We start from the raw sequence: 20,981 nt of genomic DNA on the forward strand, positions 1-20,981 counted from the left end.
TGTTGCATATGTTAAGTCTGACACAGTTCCAGCTGTTACTGTATGTGTTCTTGTTGTATACTTCTTGCCACAATACTTTGTTTTTTTTGTTATGATTACATTGGCAGGGAAGTAATTACAGTAAAGTGGACTAGATTTTTGAAAAGAATAAATAGACAAAAGGTGATGCCAACCATATTGATCACATTTTTCTAGCATTCTGTTTCACGTTATATTTATATTTAACTGGTTGGTTGGTTGTGTCTTATATAATTAACCATCTGAACAGTATATAATGACAAGAAATAAATTTTTGCTATGTTTTTAAAATGTATTCAGACTTTATTATTTTCGAAGTGTATCATTTCTGCTCAGGAAGTTATCTGTGCCTATCATATAAATTTATGATTATTTGAATATTTCTGCATGACAGAAGTACTTAAAATGGCAAAGAATTTGTAGGAAATGGTGAAAATTTTATTGTCATTTTTAATATAATTCCATTAATAAAGTCCATATCACTCCTAAATTTTGTTGTGAGAAGTGTTCTAAGTCCACACCTCTAGCTAAACGGATGCAAAAGCAGCAGTTGAAATCTAACCATATCTTACATGTGAAGCTGCTAAGTAGAATTACTGAATTATAAATAGTGAATAGGTTACTGCAAAGTACAGTTTGACTATGTTGTCACTGTTTTAGCAAATGAAATTTATAAGAAATATTTATAACTTTAAGAAATACTTATATAAGAAATGTTTGTAACTTTATGACCTTTAGATTATAATTAAATAGCCTTTAAAAGTTTTAAAACATCCAAACCTTTCAGTACCATAGGAATGCTATTTTGTATTCATAACAGACTAACAGAAATTTAAGTTAATGATGGCCAAATGCAGATAAGTCTATATTTAATGTACATTATCTGTTTGCTGATCTTCTCCTTACTGCTTAACACAGTATAATAAATAAGTGCATTTTTTCCTCAGTCACCTCTGTCAGAGCTGTCTTCCCCCGTTTCCACGGTTAGCATCTGGCTTTAGTTAACAATTTCTAACAAGGGCTGAAAAAAAGATGAGGCTTAGGGTTTTCTGTTTTTACAAGTTAGTCGTTGACAGCATAAATAACTGATAAGGGAATAACTCTTGAAAGCACAACATTAGAATTAGAAAATGTTTATTAGGTGGAAAATGTACTTAATTATCTGCCTGATATTATTTATACATGTTTAGGACTATTGCCTTGCCTTTTTTTTTTTTTTTTTTGGTACCAGGGATTGAACTCACATCCTTGCGCTTGCAGGGCAGGCAGTGGAACCACTGAGCTAAATCCTCAGCCCTGCCTTTCCTTTTTGACCATGTTATGCTTACATAGCCATATATAGTTAGGATAAATTAAAAGAAATAGAACTGCTAAGCCAACAGATCCATGTATCTGCCAATTTGCAAATAATAGTGTTGTCAGTTCTCCCTCCCTAGGAGTTATTACAGTTTATATTCCACTTGCAAATGAGGGCCTATCAGTTTATAGCCTTCCCTGCATAATTACGGAGTTTTCCACTCTGATGAGTGAAAAAACAGATGTCAGTGTGGCCATACATAGAAATGGAGCCATTTTTATTTTTCATAAACCATACATTTATACTTCTAGACATTTTTCAGGGTTTTTGTTGTTTTAATTTTTTTATTGTTTGGTACTGGGGATTGAACTTGGGACCTTGCGCTTGCAAGGCAGGCGGCAGAACCACTGAGCTAAATCCCCAGTCCTATATTTTTCAGTTTTAAAGTAGTGGTTATTTCATATTACAAAAAGAGGATAATTCAAGATAATCTATTTGATTTATTATTAACAATATAAATACTAATTCTTTCTAAATATGTATGTGCGAATATCACATAAAGGCTTTTCCTTTGTCCTAAAATGAAGTTTGGGAGTAATCAGTCCAAGCCAGAGTTCACAGTGGACCTCAAAGGGGCAGCAATCGAGATGGCCTCAAAGGACAAATCCAGCAAGAAGAATGTATTTGAGGTAATAATTGTTTTCTAAGTATAGCTCACATTCTTGACCACAGTAATTGGATACTCTCTAAGGAGTGGTCTTTCATTTGCCTTATAGTTAAGGCAAAATTGGTGACTAAGTCAATTTGTGCCATAACGTAATGGGGGAAAGGCGGGATAAAAATCAGCTTCATTTGCAGAAGTAACCAGAACTGAGACTGTATATTACAAGCTTTTGTTTCATAAATCCCACCTTTCCCCTGCAACAGTGAAAATGATGTGGTTTCCTATACCTAACAAGTCTAATGTTAGAAACTAAATGAAGGATAATACTGATACCGGGAGGGTACGTGTATGGGGCCAGGTATATACACAATATCTTGTATACTCTCTCAGTTTAAAACATGAAATCTTAAAAAAAAATCAGAACCTTTGTACTTTGTCATTCAAAACTCTCCACAGTAATATACGATCCTGTATCATTCATTATTATGGTATGTAACAGACCACTTTGAGACCTAGCAGCTTAGCGAAAGTGCTGTTGCTTTCTTCCTTTGGGCTGAGGTGCATTCCACTTCGGTTCTCACTTGGGACCATTCATGAGGTGTAAGGGAAGGGGCTGGGCGAAGCTCAGGTACCTTGTTGACGTGGTGATGTTGGTGCTGGCTGATGGCTTGGCCCCTTTCTCTGTAACCTCTCCATTCTTGAGGAAGCTGCCGATGCTACTTCACACAGCAGTGGCAGGCTGCCGGGAGCATGAGAGTTGAATACCACAGGCTTCTCAAAGCCAGGATTTGTAGTCACAAATCACTTTTGGTGTATTCTATGAGGTAGAACAGTTCAGAAAGCCAGCCAAGTATTTATGGTTATGGGGAAATAGAAGTCTGCTTGTTGGCAGAGCAGCAGCACATCCATCGCAGGGGAAGTCATACACAGACCGGAGGGATCTTTGAGGCTGCCTTGTGTCTTCCAGACACCAGCCTCCCTTCGCAGCCTCCTGTCTTGCTGTCTAGGCAGATGGGGTTAATTGCTATTCCCCAAGTAGAACCATGTGACTACGACTCTTTTCTCTCCCTTTGCCGTAAGCACCAGCTCATGCTAGTCTAAGTTCCTCTAACAAAGATTAGTGTGCACTGAACATTGGGTGTTGGTTGTTAGGCTTTACCAGCTCTTTAGAAGGGTGCATGAAAGGAAGCCAGTGTTTCCTTATTTAGCTTTGCAGCCTCACTAGGTGATCGCAGAATGAAAGGATTCCATGATCAGATAGATGTGGGAAATGGTACATATTTCATCCTTATCTTAGAAAATCACAGTGCACCCTAGAATATCAAAGGCCTGAGAAATTTTGGAGAACATCTTGTTAGATGTCATTCCAGTATTTTCCAAAATGTTTTTACATAATTTTTCAAATTTATTTATTTTTTGTTTGGGTACTGGGGATTGAACTCGGGACCTTGCGCTTGCAAGGCAGGCACCGGAACCACTGAGCTAAATCCCCGACCCCTCAAATTTATTTTTTGAGGGGAACCTTTTTTTCATTTAAAACTTTATACAATTTTTTATTGGTAAGTGTTGGCAATACATAATGAATGTGTCCTCCAAGGGCTTTGGTACGTACATGGATCGCACCTTAGTTCTTTTTAGGTCCCTTTCCCTTTTCCTCCTTTCCTTCACCTCCATCCTTAGGTCCCCTTTCTCTCTGCAAAAGTTCTGTCTCCCTGTTTCCTATCATCTTTTATTTTGTTCTTTAAATCCTTTATACTTTAGGTTTCTCTTACAAAGAAATCACGCAATATTTAACCCCCTGTGTCTGATTTATTTTCCTTACCATTATGGTCTCAAGGTGCATCCATTTTCCTACATAGGACTCAAATCCATCCTTCTTTATGGCTAATTAGTACTCCATTGTATACATCACATTTCCTTTATCCATTCATCTGTTGATAGACATATGGACAGTTTCCAAGATTTAGCTGTTGTGAGTTGTGCTGCTATAAACATGAATATGCATATATACAGTAATATGATGTGTTTAACTCTTTTGAAAAGATATCCAGAAGGGGTATAGCTAGGTCAAATGCATTTCTATTTTTAGTTTTTTGAGGACTCTCCATACCGATTTTCACAGTGGTTGTACTAGTTTATATTCCTACCAGCAATGTAGAAACATTCCTTTTTCCCTACAACATCACTGGCATTTCTTCTTTTTTGAGTAGACGATGATAGCCATTCTTTTAGGAAGGCTGTTCTTCAACATTATTTGGGGAACTATGGGTGAGGAATATGCTTGAAATGTTGTTTGCGAAACATTACCATATGTTCTTCTAGGAAAAACAAATTCAGTTATCAACCAGAGAATATAAGGAATACTTTCCATAACTGCCTCAAAATTCTTCTTCAGTGAAGTATAAGAAATTTCACCCAGAGAGGTTATACATGAATTATTGTCTTTAATTCATGATTTGACAATTTAGTAATAGTTCTGCCCAAAAGGGATATGATATTTGTTGTTCATTCCTTGTTTCTGTACTCAACCAGTGTTTTGCTCTGTAGTAGGAAATACTAAAAATCTACCCCTAGTCTTTTTTTCATATTTATTTTTATAACCAAATAGATAGGTTCTCAGGTTATGTAAACATATTTCTTTATATTTCAATTTTATTTTTAAGTGCTTTGGTACTTATTTGATATAGCCTTACTTATTTTCAAATAAATTATACCGTGTTTTGTGGAATTTGTAAGCTGGAGATTGGGATCCTAAATTACTAGATGCTCATTAAGATTTTATTACGAAAAATAACCTCATGCTTTATAAAATAGCTAGACTGGTATTATTTCATACTGTAAGATGCTCCATAGCTGTACAGTCCTATAGTGCATGACACTTAACCACTGCCAGCGTGGTAAACTTGGAGTTGAATGTGTTCAGCTGTTTGGTGAGGCACTGTGCTGACTGTGCGCTCTTCCCTCCCCGCAGCTGAGAACTCGCCAGGGCACAGAACTGCTAATTCAGTCTGATAATGATGCCATCATTAGTGATTGGTTTAAAGTTCTTAGCAGTACCATCAGTAACCAGGTATGTGTTTACTCGGTAAAATTTGTATTGCAGAACTTTTTCTAATTGCTTATTGCACATTTAGATTTTAATTTGCGTCATAAAAGGCACTTTATACCTGTGTTTTGACAAAGGTAGGAAAGACAGCCACTTTAGTCCAATCCACAGGGCTGGTGATGGAAAAGATTTGACATTCTCACTTGTTTGATGCCAGTGGATTTGAAATCATATTTATTACATTAGGCATTGGTCAGGAAAGACATGGTTCCACAAGGAGGGACAAACAGCTCCTTGTACCTAATGTGTGCTCAGTGACTGAATGAGCTACAAGTAGCACTCTGGTGGAAGAGTTCTAGGCAAACTTGTGGAATGGTGCAGCTGTGGTTGCCTTTTCTTTTCTAATGTCCTTCTCCAGTTTTTCTACACCTTGCCCCTGGGAGTGTGTTCAGTGCCCTTCTGTTCCTGATAAATTTCTTATTTACATAACAGCCAACAGGAACCTCACATTAGATTTTGAATCTGCCGGGGAGGACGGTAGTGAGCACCGGGGCTGGACATTTTTAGACTTTCTAGTCTCACTTTTCGCCGTGGCTCCTCACGGAGGGTCTCATATCAGTGACAGAGGTGACAGATGGTATTAATGGAAAGCAGAGGGAACCTTTACCTCTCCTAGCAGTTAGCTATGCAGCTGCATATAAATAAATACAGTCTTTAGAGTTTGTGATATTATATATTTCTGAATCTTGTTCCTTTCCATTTATTCCTGAAACCATGGACACACCTTTCTATCTTTATACCACAGTAAGAATAACTTCCAGTTTTCTTCAATATCTTCCCTCATCAATCCATTCTTAATGTCATTGTTATGTGAATCTTCATAATGTCAACTTCTCTTTAGAGACCTGTGACTCCCATTAAAATTCAGCAATCTAACTACAGTTTAATCTAACTTCAGTGGTACCTCAGTTCATGAACTTAATTCTTTGCATGATTTTAGCCACAAACCGAATTGGTCTCAAATCAAATCAGATTGCCCCATAAGGTCAACATTGACCCTGACCATTGAATTTGACTTGGTTTGCAACTAGAATCATGGAAAGAAGTAAGTTTGTGAACTGAGGTATCACTGTATTCAGCTATACCTTCTACTATCCCAGTGTGGGTTTCCAGTAATCTGTTCACTGTCCTGAACGTGCATGCATTCCTTCACCAGAATGTAAGTGCCTTGTGCCCTGGGCAAGTAGCAGGCAGACCCCACATGTATTTCTGTGGAGGTTACAGAGATGAGTCAAAGATGAGAATGAGACAGATGACTGAACAGTTAATGTGCCAGTCATAATGAGTGCTGGATGTGAGGGCACACAGCATAATCTAAAAGCACTGATCAAAGACCAACCTAGTGCAGGGGTCAGGGAGGCCTTGCAGGGAAAGTGCTGTTGTGTTTTTGGCTTTTTTTGGTACTGGGGATTGAACTCGGGACCTTGGGCTTTCGAGGCCGGTTGCGGAACCACTGAGCTAAATCCCCAGCCATGCTGTTATATTTTTTAATTGAGGCCTACAGGATTAAGAAGCCAAGAAAAGAGAAGAGTATATTATTGACAGTGAAATTGTAAAATGCATACTCTTTGCAAAATGTCAAAAGATACTAAAGATTGTATGTAGCAAGAGATATGCAGCACTTCTCAAGGAAAATTATGAAACTTTATTGAGAGAATTGAAGAAAAACCTAATTAAATGAGAAGTATATAGCGTTCATGAACTAAAAGATTCAATTATGAAGATATAATTTTCTTCCAAGTGATTTGTAAACTTAAAATCCTAGCTTTTCTGGTGGAACTTGACAAGCTTATCTAAATCCATATAGAGATCCAAAGGGCTAAGATACACCCAAGAAGACTCTTGAAGAAAGTAGAAGGGACTTGTATCCTATATCACACCGTATAAAGCTGTTATTAATTAATGCATTGTGATATCCATGCAGGGATAGACACACACCTGTGGAACAGAATAAAGAATCTAGAAGCAGACCCACGTAGATATGGACATTTTATGTCAGATAAAGCACTGTGGAACAGCAAGGAAGAATAGCTTTCTAGAAAATGGTGCTGATACAACTGGATATCCAAGAAGAAATGGGAATCTGTCGTTATACCATACACCCTCAAAAGATTTCAATAAGGACCTTCATATGAAAGACAAAAGAAAGTTTTTAGCTTTCAGAATTCATTCCAAAAACAGACAAAAATTCAGTCCAGTTTTTAACCTCTAAAATTACCTTGATTAGAATAGGATGAATTCTAGGATTTATTCCACTTCGTAATGTCTGTGCATCTGAGAGTCTTACACTCTTATCACAGTGTAATACTATTGTTTTGGGATTTTTTTGGTACCAGGGATCAAACTCGGGTCCTTGTGCTTGCGCAGTAGGCGGTGAAACCACTGAGCTAAATCCCCGGCCCCTATTGTTTTTATATTGTGGTAGATAATATGGTTGTCACATCCATAAATCTTATCCATTGTCACAGAATGTAGCTGTATTATGTTTCATCACCTTGGATTTAGCTGGACCTTCTAAGTGTTATTAGTGCTACCCGTGCAGTGGATCAGATGAGATATGATAGTCTCACTGTCAGTTTAAACTATTACCCTGTGAGTTATCAGCAATATTTTCTTTTTGGAGATCAAAATTAATGCCATCAAGGGAGAAGATACGTTTAAAGATTTATCAAATATCTAAATCATATACCCTGTATACTAACTGGTTTCCTAGATAAAAATTACTGGTTGTTCTGAAAATTATGCTATCACAACTAAAGTAATATAGGAAGTAATGTGTGTTTGGGAAACCTCTAACCAATAGGCAGTAGAAACTGATGAAGCAATGGAAGAGGAGATACCAGATTCACCAGGAATAGAAAAGCAGGATAAAGAAAAGGACCAGAAGGATCTTAAAAAACTTCGTTGTAAGTTGTTCTTTCCTTATGTTGCTAATGAATTTATTCTTAGATTTTTCAGAGGTTTCAAATAATATACTAAAAGCAGAGTACAACCTCCAGTGTTAGAAAAAGTTACAAGATTAAGTACAGTCCAGTGTTTTTGTATTGTTAACTCATTTCATTTTTCAACTCATGCTATGAATCCCTATGTTATATTAATTTTAATTGTTGTGATACTGCAAGAGAAAATGTGTTATAATGCACTTCTGTTGAGGCCTTTAGGAAGCTCAGCTTTACTGATGTAAGAATAATATAGTTAACTGTCTATGATTCCACATAGAATCCTACACTTGTAAGTGCAGAGGCAGGGCCTGTGTACCATAGTTCCCTGCTGAGCACTCTGCAGCTGTGTCTGCACTAGCATCTGTCTGTACTGTCCCTGGCTGTGTGGTTCATATCTCAGATCATGTATGCAGAAGGGAGCAGAGTGAAAGACAGCGTATTACATTAGGAAGAGCGCTTTCCAAGACAGAGGCTTGGGGAGTATGTTATTGAAATAGCTGTGACTCTGCACTTAGTTCCGTGTATTTTAACTAATTCATATGTTGAAGAACTTTTTGGCCTTCAGTTGAACTGAATGAGTAGAAAATGAGTTCTTTTCTTCTTCATTCTAATGAAAATTAGGCCTATTACTGGCATTATCACCATGCAGCAGTGTCAGTGTGAAAATCTGGTTCTTTTTATTCTTTACTAATAAATTTTTGTGCTCTCAACTTTCCCGAGATACACTTATTTTCTATTTTTTAAATTTTTTATTTATTTTTTTTGGTACCGGGAGTCGAACTCCGGTCCTTGCGCTTGTGCAGCAGGCAGCGAAACCCTGAGCCAAATCCCTGGCCCAGATATACTTACTTTCAAGAAATACAATATTAAGTTTTCATTATTGTAATTGATAAGTCAGGACCATTTTTCAGATAGTTCTTACAGTGCAAATACTTTTGAGGCATTTTAGCTAACAGTACAAATATGTATATTATTAAGATTCCTCATTTAATCAGATAGGAAGTTTTACAGACTTTGTGTCCTTATTTTCCCTTCTGAAACTGATGGGGAATCAAAGAAGATAGGTTGAATATTTATGAAATGATGAATATAAATTAGAATGATTAGAGATGTCTTGACACATACACCAAAGAAGGTACAGTTGTGGCCAGCTTTTAGTGATAGAAATGAAGTTTAGCTTAAAATTTGTTCTGGGTTAGTTTGACTCTTCACATATTACTCTTAAACTACATCATAGTTGGACTAACTGAATTTGTACTGAGATTTTGACATACAGAATATGTTTTGAGTGCTTGTTAGAAAACTTATCAGAGAAAGTTTTATGAAATGTTTAATATCTGTTTGTCTTAAGCTATGAAAGTATCTAGCATAGATTCTTCAGAACAGAAAAAAACCAAGAAGAACTTAAAGAAGTTTCTTACACGACGCCCCACTTTGCAGGCTGTGCGTGAAAAAGGTTATATTAAAGGTAGGTAGGATAAGAAATGTTTATAATAATGAATGTTGGTCAAAATCAGAAGTAAGACATTTTAAATTAAAATTGAAAAATTTCCAAATAATAAAAACGTCTTATTTTGTGTTCATAAACTTTTCAGATACAGTGGTTAAAAGACATTTTGAGTAATCAAAATTGATTTTTAAAATGCACATGTAAAGATTTAGTTTACATTGACTTTGACACAAATACCAAATTAAATTTTTAGAAACCTGCATGAGAGGAGTGAGACATGTTTTTATAAGTTGGGTGAATGAAGAATCTTAGTTTTGCAGTGGGAAGAGCAGAAGTTAGAAATTTTGAGTATCCTGTAACAAAATGAAAGAAAAAATGAATAATTTTGTTCTTGATTGTTTGCCTTCAGCTCTTATTTAAGGTAATTTTAAAATTAGTGAAAGTGTTTTTTAAATTTCTTATTTGTTACATTTCTTATGTCATTTAGAATTTTGTTTTTGCTTTTTTGGTACTAGGGATTAAACCAGGGCACACTGAATTACATCCCAGCCCTTTTAAAAAAATTTTATTTTGAGACAAGGTCTTGCTAAGTTGCCCAGGCTGGGCTGGAGCTTTTGATCCTCTTGCCTCAGACTCCAGAGTGCCGGGGTTACCGGTGTGCAGTGCTATGCCCAGCTAAGATACTGGGGATCAAACTCAGGATCGAACTCAGGACCTTGTGCTTGCGAGGCAGGCAGTGGAACCACTGAGCTAAATCCCCGGCCCTAAGATCTTGTTTTTTTCAATAGGAAAGTGTTCTTTAAAATCACATATCCCTGTATATGGTTTTATTTCTTACAAGTGTGTTTAATTCCAAAGGCAAAAAAAAGTTTTAATACTTGACTGAAAACAGTGACAAATATTAAAAAATAAAGGCAATGTAACACATAATGCACATAACTGTATCTGATTATAAGATTTCTAACAAATACTATCACCAGAACATCTGTTTGCAGAGTATCTAAATTAAAATAAAAAATAAGTCTCATTAAAGGGGTATTTAAGACTTCTAGGAGGAGTTCAAATTAGCACCCTTAAGAGTTGTAGATAAATATTCCTGAATGAAACATATGAATTGCCATATTATATTTAGAGCCTTTAAAAAGCAAACAAAGCCTGATAACTAATTTAATAGAAACGGTTACTAATTTTTTCATGAGGTATTTTCATTGAAAAAAAGCATTATCCCTTTATGAAGTTATTCATCACTTCAAATATGTTTTTTCCCACATATTTAGTGCGAATGTGGGGGTTCTAAACTGTTGAATTAAAAGATTAATAGAAGTTTTTGAAATAAATTTTCTCGGGTCCGATGTTGGCAGATGGGCATGCATTTGTATGTTAATTAAAAAAAACTTGAGTATTTAATAAGTTCTAGGCCTGAGCCTAGGTATGATGAATACCTGTTGATGTTGAAGAACTACCAGCTCCCTGCTCTCATGGAACTTACACTCAGGTGGCAGACAGACAAGATAATTTCAAATGGGACAGATACACTGTCTCTGATACAGTAATAAAATAGAGCAATTAATTGAGAGATCGGGTAAGGACGGTTAGAAGAGTTTTCTAAGGTGCTAACAATTTAGCCGAGACCAGGAGTGAAGAGGAGGAGCCAAATTTTGGGAAGAGCCACATTTGTTCTCTGCAAAAGGAATAGAAAGTAGAAAGGCTTTCAGGCAAAAATGAGTTTTGGTATTCAAGAATTGTTTGAAGTGAAGTTGAAGAAGTAGACAAGGAAGCTCATCAGGCAAGCTCATGTGAGAAGTGTCAGGGTACCCAGATGTTTTCTAGTGCATCCTGAGTGGTTTAGCCATTCCCTAAATTTAGCAAGGTGGTTCATCTTTAAAAATAAATCTCTTTCAGATCAAGTATTTGGAGCCAATCTTGCTGATTTGTGTCAGAGAGAGAATGGCACAGTGCCAGAATTTGTGAGGCTGTGCATCGCGCATGTTGAACAACAGGGTAAGAGAATAGTTTTGATTTTATTTTTTTACATTAAGCAAGCCAACTCATTGTTTCATGATCAAAATATCTAGGATTTTTAATGAGGCAACCAAAAGTTTCTTATGGTCTTACGATGTTAAGAAAAGCACTTGGTTTGCAAAAACACTTACATGTTTACTCTTCAAGCTAAGATCCCCCTAGGCATCTATTGAGTGTTTAATATGTCATGATTAATTAGGCAGCTGGAAATCTTGGAAGACATTTGGAGTTACCATTTGCTTAAAATGAAGAAGGTAGTGATTGTAAAGCGGAGTTTCTTAAGAAATGATGTAATGGTGTAGAAGATCTGAGATTATATCTACTTACAAGGAGAAAGTTTCCTTTACTGTAATAAAAATAAGGTGGCATTTTAAAACTATAAATCAACTATAAAGTAACTAAATAGACAAAAAGCCTTTTTAATGTCATTTTCTGAAAATAGACTAATTTCTATTTTGTTTAATTTTAATAATATGTATGCTACATTTGTATGAGTTGACTATATATTGATTGTAACCTTTAATTTACATATGTATATCATTAGAAATGTTTTATACAATTAAAACACGTAATTTGGCTTGTAGTTTTGGCAGCTACAGGTCTCTGGTCTCATTGACTTCTCTCGTCACACTTGCCTTTGTATGAGGCTAAATGAATAGCACATTAGATAATGTGCTTCGTTAAATGTGTACAGCATTATCAGACACTTTGAAGAGAGTTCTTCAGTGTGTGCATTTGCCTTATAAAATCTTGTGCAAAAAAATGAATAGGTTGACCCCTGTCTACTGGCTTCTTCTCTTAACTGTCCCCAGGTGTTTGTAACAGTTTATCTTAAATTGTTTGTATTTTAAGTTTAATGAACGAAATGTTTTCCTTGGGCTAAGCTATAGTCTACATGGCAAAGTAGAATTACTCCTATTTACTAAACAGAATTCAGAGTGAATTACCACTCTTCCTCCTGCCAAATGTCTATAAAAACCCATTTAGAGGAAGAATTTGTCCCTCCGGTCTTAAGCTGATGCTAATGAGTAAGAATTCTGAAACAGGCACCTTCCGAAAGTTCTTTAAACATAAACTGTTGCTGCCTCTCAGGTTTGGGTGTCGACGGGATCTACAGAGTAAGCGGCAACCTCGCTGTGATCCAGAAGCTGAGGTTTGCAGTCAACCATGGTGAGACTAGACTTCTCTCATCATTCGCGGGAGCATCACTGCTCACTCAGGGTTTAATTCTTATGAATGTCCTATTCCTACTACTTTTCAGATGAGAAATTGGATTTGAATGACAGCAAATGGGAAGACATTCACGTCATCACTGGAGCACTCAAAATGTTTTTTCGAGAGTTGCCAGAGCCTCTATTTACATTTAATCATTTTAATGACTTTGTTAATGCAATTAGTAAGTATGGAATTCCAGTGTTCTTCTAGATACTGAAAATTCTGCTTGATCTTTCTCCTTTCACCCAAGACTTCAGTGGATTGTTTTACTACAGAAATTTTAAATATGACCACCAGATGTCACTGTGTATTACCAAATACCCCCTTTGAAACTATGTCATTGCTTTCAGTTTCATAAGAATTTGCTGCAAAATATCTAGGTGTTTTTTTTTCCCCCCAGAACAAGAACCAAGACAGCGCGTTGCTGCTGTTAAGGATATAATCAGACAGCTGCCAAAACCAAATCAAGATACAATGCAGGTTCTTTTTAGACATCTCAAAAGGTAAGAGAGCTGCACAGCTAGGGGTATGGTGTAGTGCAAGTGGAAGGCGCTAGTGTAAGGGCCACTCAGACCTAGCCTTTGATGCCAGCTCTGGCACTTGCTCCCTCTGTAGTTTGGAAAAAGACGCTTAGCTCCTTTTACTGCCAGTTCTGCATAGGTGAAATTGTTTGGTGTGAAGACTACATTAGAGTAGATACATGTGAAACATATGTGTAACACTTAGCACATAGTAAGTGTTCAAACAAGTGCGGTATATTAAATTACCCTAAGATAAAGCCATCACAGCGTTACATTATTGTGTAGCCACTTTAATATGTTCAGCTTTAAAAGAACATTAGAATACTAAAGTAAACGACCTCAGACTTTTTAAAAACATACACATTTAAAAGTTTTACTCTTGGGGCTGGGGATTTAGTTCAGTGGTTCTGGTGCCTGCCTTGCAAGTGCGAGGTCCTGAGTTCCATCCCCACTACCAAAAAAAAAAAGTTTTACTCTTTGTACCCTAATGGAATGTCATCATCCATTCGTGGCACACCCCACCACCACTCCAGGTATGAATCATTGTTACCTGAATTGTAACACACGGTTTAGTCTATGTTCTATTTTAAAAATTAAACTAAAAGATCACACATTGAAAAAGTGTGTTGCAGTATGTGTAATTATACCTTTCAGCTGTGTTTATTCAAAAGCAAGCTTCACGTGGCATTCAGATTGAATTTTGCTTTTTAAAATAGTTTATGTGTCACCTTAGGAAAGTTAGCATTAGCTCTCTTTTCTAAATGCACCCTATTAGGCTTAAAATACAATTTGAAAATTTTTCTCTCTTTTTAACTTTTCTCTTTTAACAATTTTTTTTCTTTCCCTTAGAGTTATAGAAAATGGAGAAAAAAACCGAATGACCTATCAGAGTATAGCAATTGTTTTTGGTCCCACTCTATTAAAGCCAGAAAAAGAGACTGGTAATATAGCAGTTCATACTGTTTACCAAAATCAGATTGTAGAATTAATTCTTCTGGAATTAAGTTCCATCTTCGGACGTTGATTTTTATGGAAGATAACCTGTGGGATAGAAGCTGGATTCCATCAGATTTCAGATCTTTATACACAATGTGTTTTATTTTTGGACCAAACAGTGGCTCTTTTGATTTGCACTTTTTGAGGGGTCAGAAGGGAAGGGAGCGTGAAGATGCCTGTTAGGTCCTCATGTTTGCTGCTTTCTTGCGAGGTGATGAAACTGTGTAATTTTAGATTCATTTTATCATGAATGTTTGTATTTCATACTCTGAATTTCAGTAAAAATCAAAACTTAGAATTCTAACCAGTCATATACACTGGATAATTTGGTAAGAAAAAGTACATTTTCCCCCCTCAAACTGGATAATGAATTTCTTCTCGTGATCTGTAAGTTCTTCATTTGGTGGAACAATACTTACTATCATTTATTTTGAAAACACTCTTGGGCATTTAAAACAAAATGAAGTATATCCTCTTTGAAACCTGTGTGTCTCTTTTTCAGGGCTTTGCATGCAGTGGCAGCGTAAGTGCTAGATCCATAGCAACCTAACCATGACCCTTGGCGAGGCTTGCTGCTGCTCACTGTAGTGCACAGCATCCTCACTGGATATCGTAGCTGCTTGTTTGTGCAGCACACTAACCCTACTTAAAACACTGTGATTTACTGGGGTTCTAGTTAGCTAGCTCAGTTCAGGGTACTGTTGAGCTGTCTTGCTATACAGAATTGTAGCTAACAGTCCTAATTATATCTAGTGCCATATCGAGTTCTTGGTATGACCCTGTGGAAACAGACATTTGATGTAAATATGGGCTAAGGACTTCATGTTCTTTGGCTTGTGTATATAATTGTGTTGTATAGTCTCAGAGTACATTCTTACCCTACATTTCTAACCATGATATTGGTAATCTTTTCCATGAATATGAGGTCTCCTCCAGACGTGGGCCATTCCTTAGGAAAGTTAACAGTGTACACTTTTAGATTTTAATTACATCTACAAACAGATTACTGCAATGCAAATGGTACTGGAAAAATACTGAATAAACTTGCTAAATGGTAAATGCACTACAAGAGGAACCTTTTAGATAATTTAATACGTACAGAATACATTAGAAAAAATTTATTAGAGGATCCTAATTCTCCAGTCTGAATAGTAGAAACCATGTGTAAATTAGATGGGTGCCAGATGGGAAATGACATTGCTAAATTTAAGAGTTTCTTTTTACATTACTAATGTAGATTGATTTGTATAATACAGAGTTTGGAAGGTTTTGTTACAGGGAGCATGGTCTGTTGAAAATTTTTTTAATTGTATTTTTCTAGATTAACTGCTGTATATGAAATGTCTAATCTAATAAAGAAAACTATAAGAGGTTTAGAGATTTTTCCATTGGAAATGTGCATTTTGGTTTTAAATTTTTTTGTTGTTTTTCATTTACTGTCATATTCGTATACCTCATCTAAAAAATCCACTGAATCCAGTATTTCCTGTGGCATATAATGCTTTCCTCATTTTACAGCTTTCTTGTTCCTTTCCATGCTGACACCTCTCTGTACCCAACACATGTTTTATTTCTTCATCCATATTTGGAAGTGCATGATTTGACCAATATTCGCTTTCCTTAGATTACACTTAAAATTTACAGATTGTCTTCCTTGGGGACTTTTTTTCTGGGCTAGGGGTGGGGGAAATAACCTGTCTAAAACTTCTCCCCGTAGTCGTGTGGTGAAAAATACTGTATTTGTTGTGATCTGGTTAAACAGATAACCAACCAAACTACTTGACAGCCAAAGCAGATTGTTTTGGGTGGAGAGAGAGTGTCCCAAATCAGAATGTATATGCCTAAAGAGGTCATTATTAACACAGTATGCTGTAGGGCTGGTTTACATCTCAAATTTTATACCAGGAAAACAGGCTCAGATCTGTGATCTGTGATGTTTTCTTAGTGGTCATGAACATATCAAGGATAAAAAAATTGTCCCGTGTTTCTTGTTTCAAAGTGCATATGTGTGTTATGTGAAGTCTTAAATGTTTGATTAGTCCACAGCTAATCATTTTATTGTAATATTATGTGTACAATGAGATCAGTGTTTTGTGTTTTCATTCTTTGTGAATTAAAAATTCTCACTTGTTTTTGTAATAACAAACCAGTAATATTTTCCTATCTTGACAGCCTGATTTTTTTTAGTAGAAAATACATTAAAAGATAAAATAATTTACAGTGGACTTTATTTACTCATAGATATTCCTTCACAACATCATAAAAAAGTTGGAAATTGAAAAAGTATATCCAAATGCACTATTATAACTCCAATTAGAAGATACTCATTTAAATTTTTTTTTTGTATTGGAGATCGAACTCGGGACCTTGAGCTTGCAAGGCAGGTGGCGGAACCCCTGAGCTAAATCCCCAGCCCACTTATTTAAATTTTATAGCAGTAAATTTTGCTTTTATTCTACAAAATAAATTATGAAATATCTGCAAAAGTGATGCTGTTTTTGATAGAGGCAAATCCATAAACATTTTTTTGTATGTGTATGAAAAACACAAATGGAATAATTCAGCCAACTTTGGGGTAGGGATAGATTGGTTATAGGTGTGTTTGTAATATATTTTCACCCACACATACGTGTATGTAAATATGGTTATGAGTATGCCAGTTGCTAACCATACAAGTGAAAACTCATCAGTAATAATAATGGCCGATGCCTGGAGCCCTTTCTACTGTTTTCATTTCAGCCCATGCTTCTTGGGAAACTCATCACACTGGGTATTAAGATAGTAGCAAGGAAAAAAGATTTCTCCATAATTGTGTCAAGAGATTTTAGCAGTTCATGAGAAAAGCTTCTAATTAAATATTGAAAGTAAACATGTAGCTCCCCATGACAGTAATTCCTCAGACACCTTTAGGCATTTTTAAAGAATTCACAGAAGAATCCACAGCATATCATTTGGCTAAAGAGAATAACAGTAGTCCAACGATGTCAGGCATTCATTGGTCTGATAAAAGATGAGCGTTCTAGTCTTGCATCCATATAGAGAATTGAAGAAGGTAAGACACCAGGCTTTGCGGAGTTTGCGTCCCGTGTGGACTCCGTCCGTCGCTCTCATGATCCGTGCTTGTAGGAAGCACCTCTTCAGCCGTGACCAGAGAAGCTGTTTGCTGGGGACCAGGCTGTGTGTTAGGGTTGAAGGTGGGCCATGGCTTTTGTTTTTGTTTTTTAAAGCTGTACTCCAGTACAACTAATGTCTTCTTCAGTGCAACTTTAATTTGAGATAAAAGAAGAAACAAGCAACTGGAGTACAAAACAAAACCAATAGCCTCACAATAACAGTGTATTTGAATCTGTTGGAACTTCACAAGCTGCAAACTCAGGCCAAGCAGAGTCGGGTTTAGTATTCTGGAGAGGAGGGACGCAGAATGCCTAATGAGATGTTGTGCAACTGGTAAGACAAGGGAGCGCTCCTGAAGAATCTCAATTAGTCTTCTCAACTGGAGTTTTGTTGACCAGTCCTGGCTGTAAGTAGAGTCAGCTGGATCGAGCTTTTACAAATTAGCCTTGTGCAAATGTGGCACTTAAATGAACTCTTTCATTTTCTTCATTGCTTCACTTCTCCCACGGGGAAAAAAGGAAAGAAAAAAAGCACTTTCAGAGTACTCTGAAAAAGAGAGCACTTGTAGAACAAGGTAACTGTTTAACAAACCACTACAATGCATATTTAGAAAAGTTTGGTTTCTTATTTTTCTCATCAGCCCTCCCCCCTTTCCCTTTTATTTTTAAATGCTTTCAGAAAAACTACCTTTGGTAGTTAATTACTGATGCTGGTAAACATCTTTCAGATCATATAGTTGTGGCTCATACAGCAAGTAACGTTGAAAATTGTAATATCGTCATGAACCTTGCTAATGAATCCATGGAAATAGAGTGACAGACTGCTGTTATCAGCAGGGTCTTTGCAGAGGCAGAATCAGAGCCATTGTAAAGTCTTGGTGTAGTGACCGGATGGATTCTGCCCACATGTAAGGGCTCCTTTTTCTCCTGGGCATTTGAGAGTTAATATTTAGGCAAGAAAATAGGAATCTTAGATGCTCAAGTACAACTTGATAAGGCAGGAAAAGACCAGTAAGACCCCTCACATTCACATAGAGTCATACATTCAGTCACTAACACAGACCCCAGGGTGAAAGACACAATATTTTGATTAGTTACATTAATTTAAAGTTTATGATCAGCTTAAGTGTAGTAGTGCCCCCTTTTTTCACAGGGATACAGTGTGAGTCCTCTGGTGGATGTTTAAACCATGGATAACACATGGGTTCTGCATTTGTGAATATTTTCAACCCATAATTGAAAAAACTGGAAAATTGCATCTGATTGCACATGTACAGACTTTCTTGTCATCCCCTAAACAATTCAATATAACAGCTATTTAGATAGCATTTACATTGTCTTAGGCATTATAAGTAATCTAAAGATGATTTAGAGTATATGGGAGGATGTATGTAGGTTATGTGTGCATAGGTTATAAGCAAATACGATACCCTTTTACCTAAGGGACTTTAACACCTGTGGATTTTAGTATCTACCAAGTGGTGGGGGCAGGGAGTGCATCTTCCAACTAATCCCCTGAGTATACTAAGGAACCATTGTATTTTTAAAAATATGTCCCACAACATTGCCACGTAGTTCCAGAGTTAATTTGTTTTAGTTTCCTAACACGTCCTGTGCATCACTACACTTGACTTTGGGACTATTGTTAAATAAGAGCTACAAGCACAGGAGAAAGAACTCAGATTGTTACGAGGGACTTACTGGAGGGAAGTATATAATGTGGATACACTGCACAAAGAAATGATCGTGTGGTACTGAGTGACGTCACAAGATTTTAAAATGCTGCTTAGAACAGTACTCAATTTAAAACTTACAAATTGTTAATGTCCAGAAATTTCTACTTAATATTTTTGGGCCATATGTTAGTTTTCCATCACTTTAACAAAATGCCTGGGTAAATAAACTTACAAGGAGGAAATGTTTATTTTGGCTCATGGTTTCAGAGGTCTCAGTCGATGGCTGCTTGGTCCTGTTGCTTTGGGGCTGGGTTGAGACAGAAAACATCATGGTGGGGAGCACATGGAGGAGCAGACCTCCTCACTTCATGGCAGCCAGGAAGCCAAAAATGAGAGGAAGGGCCAGGGTCCCAGTATCCTTTAAAGGGTGCAGACCCAGTGACCTTTCTTCCCTACCTCCTGTTTCTCCACCTCCCTGTGAAATACTGCAGGCTGGAGACCAGGCTGTCAACAGATGGGCCTCTGGAGGGCACTGGAGATCCGATCTGTAACAGACCAGAACACAGTTCACAGCAACTGAACCATGAACACTAAACTGCCGGTGTGTGTGTGTGAAGCGTATTCTAGCATGTTCGGTAATATTTAAGGAAGAAATAAGTAACTTGTTTTCTTTTGTGGTCATCTGTTTTCAAGCTAGGTTAGTTTTTATTGTGTTTTCCTTTATATGATACATGTACATTATGTACGTCTTACAAATATAGGTATCTTTGACTTGTAGTTGTATAGAACATGAACCAGCATCCCTTCCCCTTCCCTGGCAGATAATCAGACTTGAATTCTGGTCCCATTTCTATCCACTAACGTCCTTGAACCGGCCACGGAGTACACTAATCTCTCTTTTTTGGTACCAGGGATAGAAGTTGGGTCCTTGCGCTTGTGAGGCAGGCGGCAGAACCACTGAGCTAAATCCCTGGCCCTCTAATCTCTTTTTTTATAAAGGGTATCGCGTCACTTATGTTCTAGAACAGTACTGTTCAAGCTATAGTCACCAGCCATATGTGGCAATTTAAGTTTCTTAATTTAAATTTTTAAAAATTGTGGTTGAATACCCATGACCTGAACTTCCCACCCTAACCAGTTTGGTAGTATTAAGTCCGTTCATAATGTCGTGAAACCATCAGCAGCATCCATCCCCATAACTCTTTCCATCTTATAAAACAAATTCTGAATCCATGAACAGCAACTCCTAAACCCCTCACAACTCCTGGCAGCTGCCATTTTTTCGTTTGTATGGCTTTGACTACTTCATGTCAATGGCAACATGCAGTATTTGTCTTTTTGTGACAAGTTTTATTGCCACTTAATATGTCCTCAAGAGCCATCCATGTGGTACTGTGTGTCCCACAATTTCTTTTTAGGGCTGAATAATATCCCCTTGTGTGTACATGCCACATTTTGTGGTTATTTATCTGTCAGTGGACATGGGTTGCTTCTGTATCTTGGTCATGCACTGTGTGGCTAATGTCACCATGAAGTATAGACAAATACCTCCTTGAGATTTGGTATTAAGAAAAAAAGGCAAATTGAACTTGATTAAAATTTTGTTCCTCAAAAGACATTATCAACAGAGTAAAAAAGGCAACTCTTAAAATGGGAGGATATATTTGAAAATCATATCTAATAAGGAATTGATACTCAGACTGACTAGAGGAGAAATAAAACGTAACCAAAAAAAAAGCTAATGCAAAATAAGCAAAGGACTCAAATAGACATTTCTTCAAAGAAGATATGCAAATGGCCAATAAGTACATGAAAAGATGCTCATCACTATTAGATATTACTATTACTAATTATTAGATTATAACATTAAAACTCTAAGGTGCCACCTCACACCATTTAAGTTGACTGTATTAAACGTTGAAGGGAATATGGAGAAATTAGAAGGTATCTTTTTGCCCATT

The 20,981-nt window shown here is 36.7% G+C and overlaps 1 protein-coding gene across 7 annotated transcripts in view; it reads left to right on the forward strand.

Moving 5' to 3' along the window:
• Nucleotides 1-15,607, forward strand: part of Arhgap12 (Rho GTPase activating protein 12) — a 99,846-nt gene extending 84,239 nt beyond the window's left edge. For all 7 annotated transcript variants that reach the window (XM_004861801.4, XM_004861802.4, XM_004861803.4 and 4 more), the window contains 9 exons: nt 1,903-2,004; nt 4,951-5,049; nt 7,889-7,991; nt 9,379-9,495; nt 11,380-11,478; nt 12,592-12,669; nt 12,761-12,895; nt 13,115-13,217; nt 14,085-15,607. In XM_004861801.4, coding sequence (XP_004861858.2) covers nt 1,903-2,004; nt 4,951-5,049; nt 7,889-7,991; nt 9,379-9,495; nt 11,380-11,478; nt 12,592-12,669; nt 12,761-12,895; nt 13,115-13,217; nt 14,085-14,259 — 1,011 coding nt within the window. In that variant the 3' untranslated portion in view covers nt 14,260-15,607. The remainder of the gene's footprint in view (nt 1-1,902; nt 2,005-4,950; nt 5,050-7,888; nt 7,992-9,378; nt 9,496-11,379; nt 11,479-12,591; nt 12,670-12,760; nt 12,896-13,114; nt 13,218-14,084) is intronic.
• The last annotated feature ends 5,374 nt before the right edge of the window (nt 15,608-20,981 follow it).

This window comes from Heterocephalus glaber, unplaced genomic scaffold (assembly GCF_053883595.1).
Source record: "Heterocephalus glaber isolate CG9 unplaced genomic scaffold, H.glaber_assembly_v1.0 deba00000738, whole genome shotgun sequence".
Classification (NCBI taxonomy): domain Eukaryota; kingdom Metazoa; phylum Chordata; class Mammalia; order Rodentia; family Bathyergidae; genus Heterocephalus; species Heterocephalus glaber.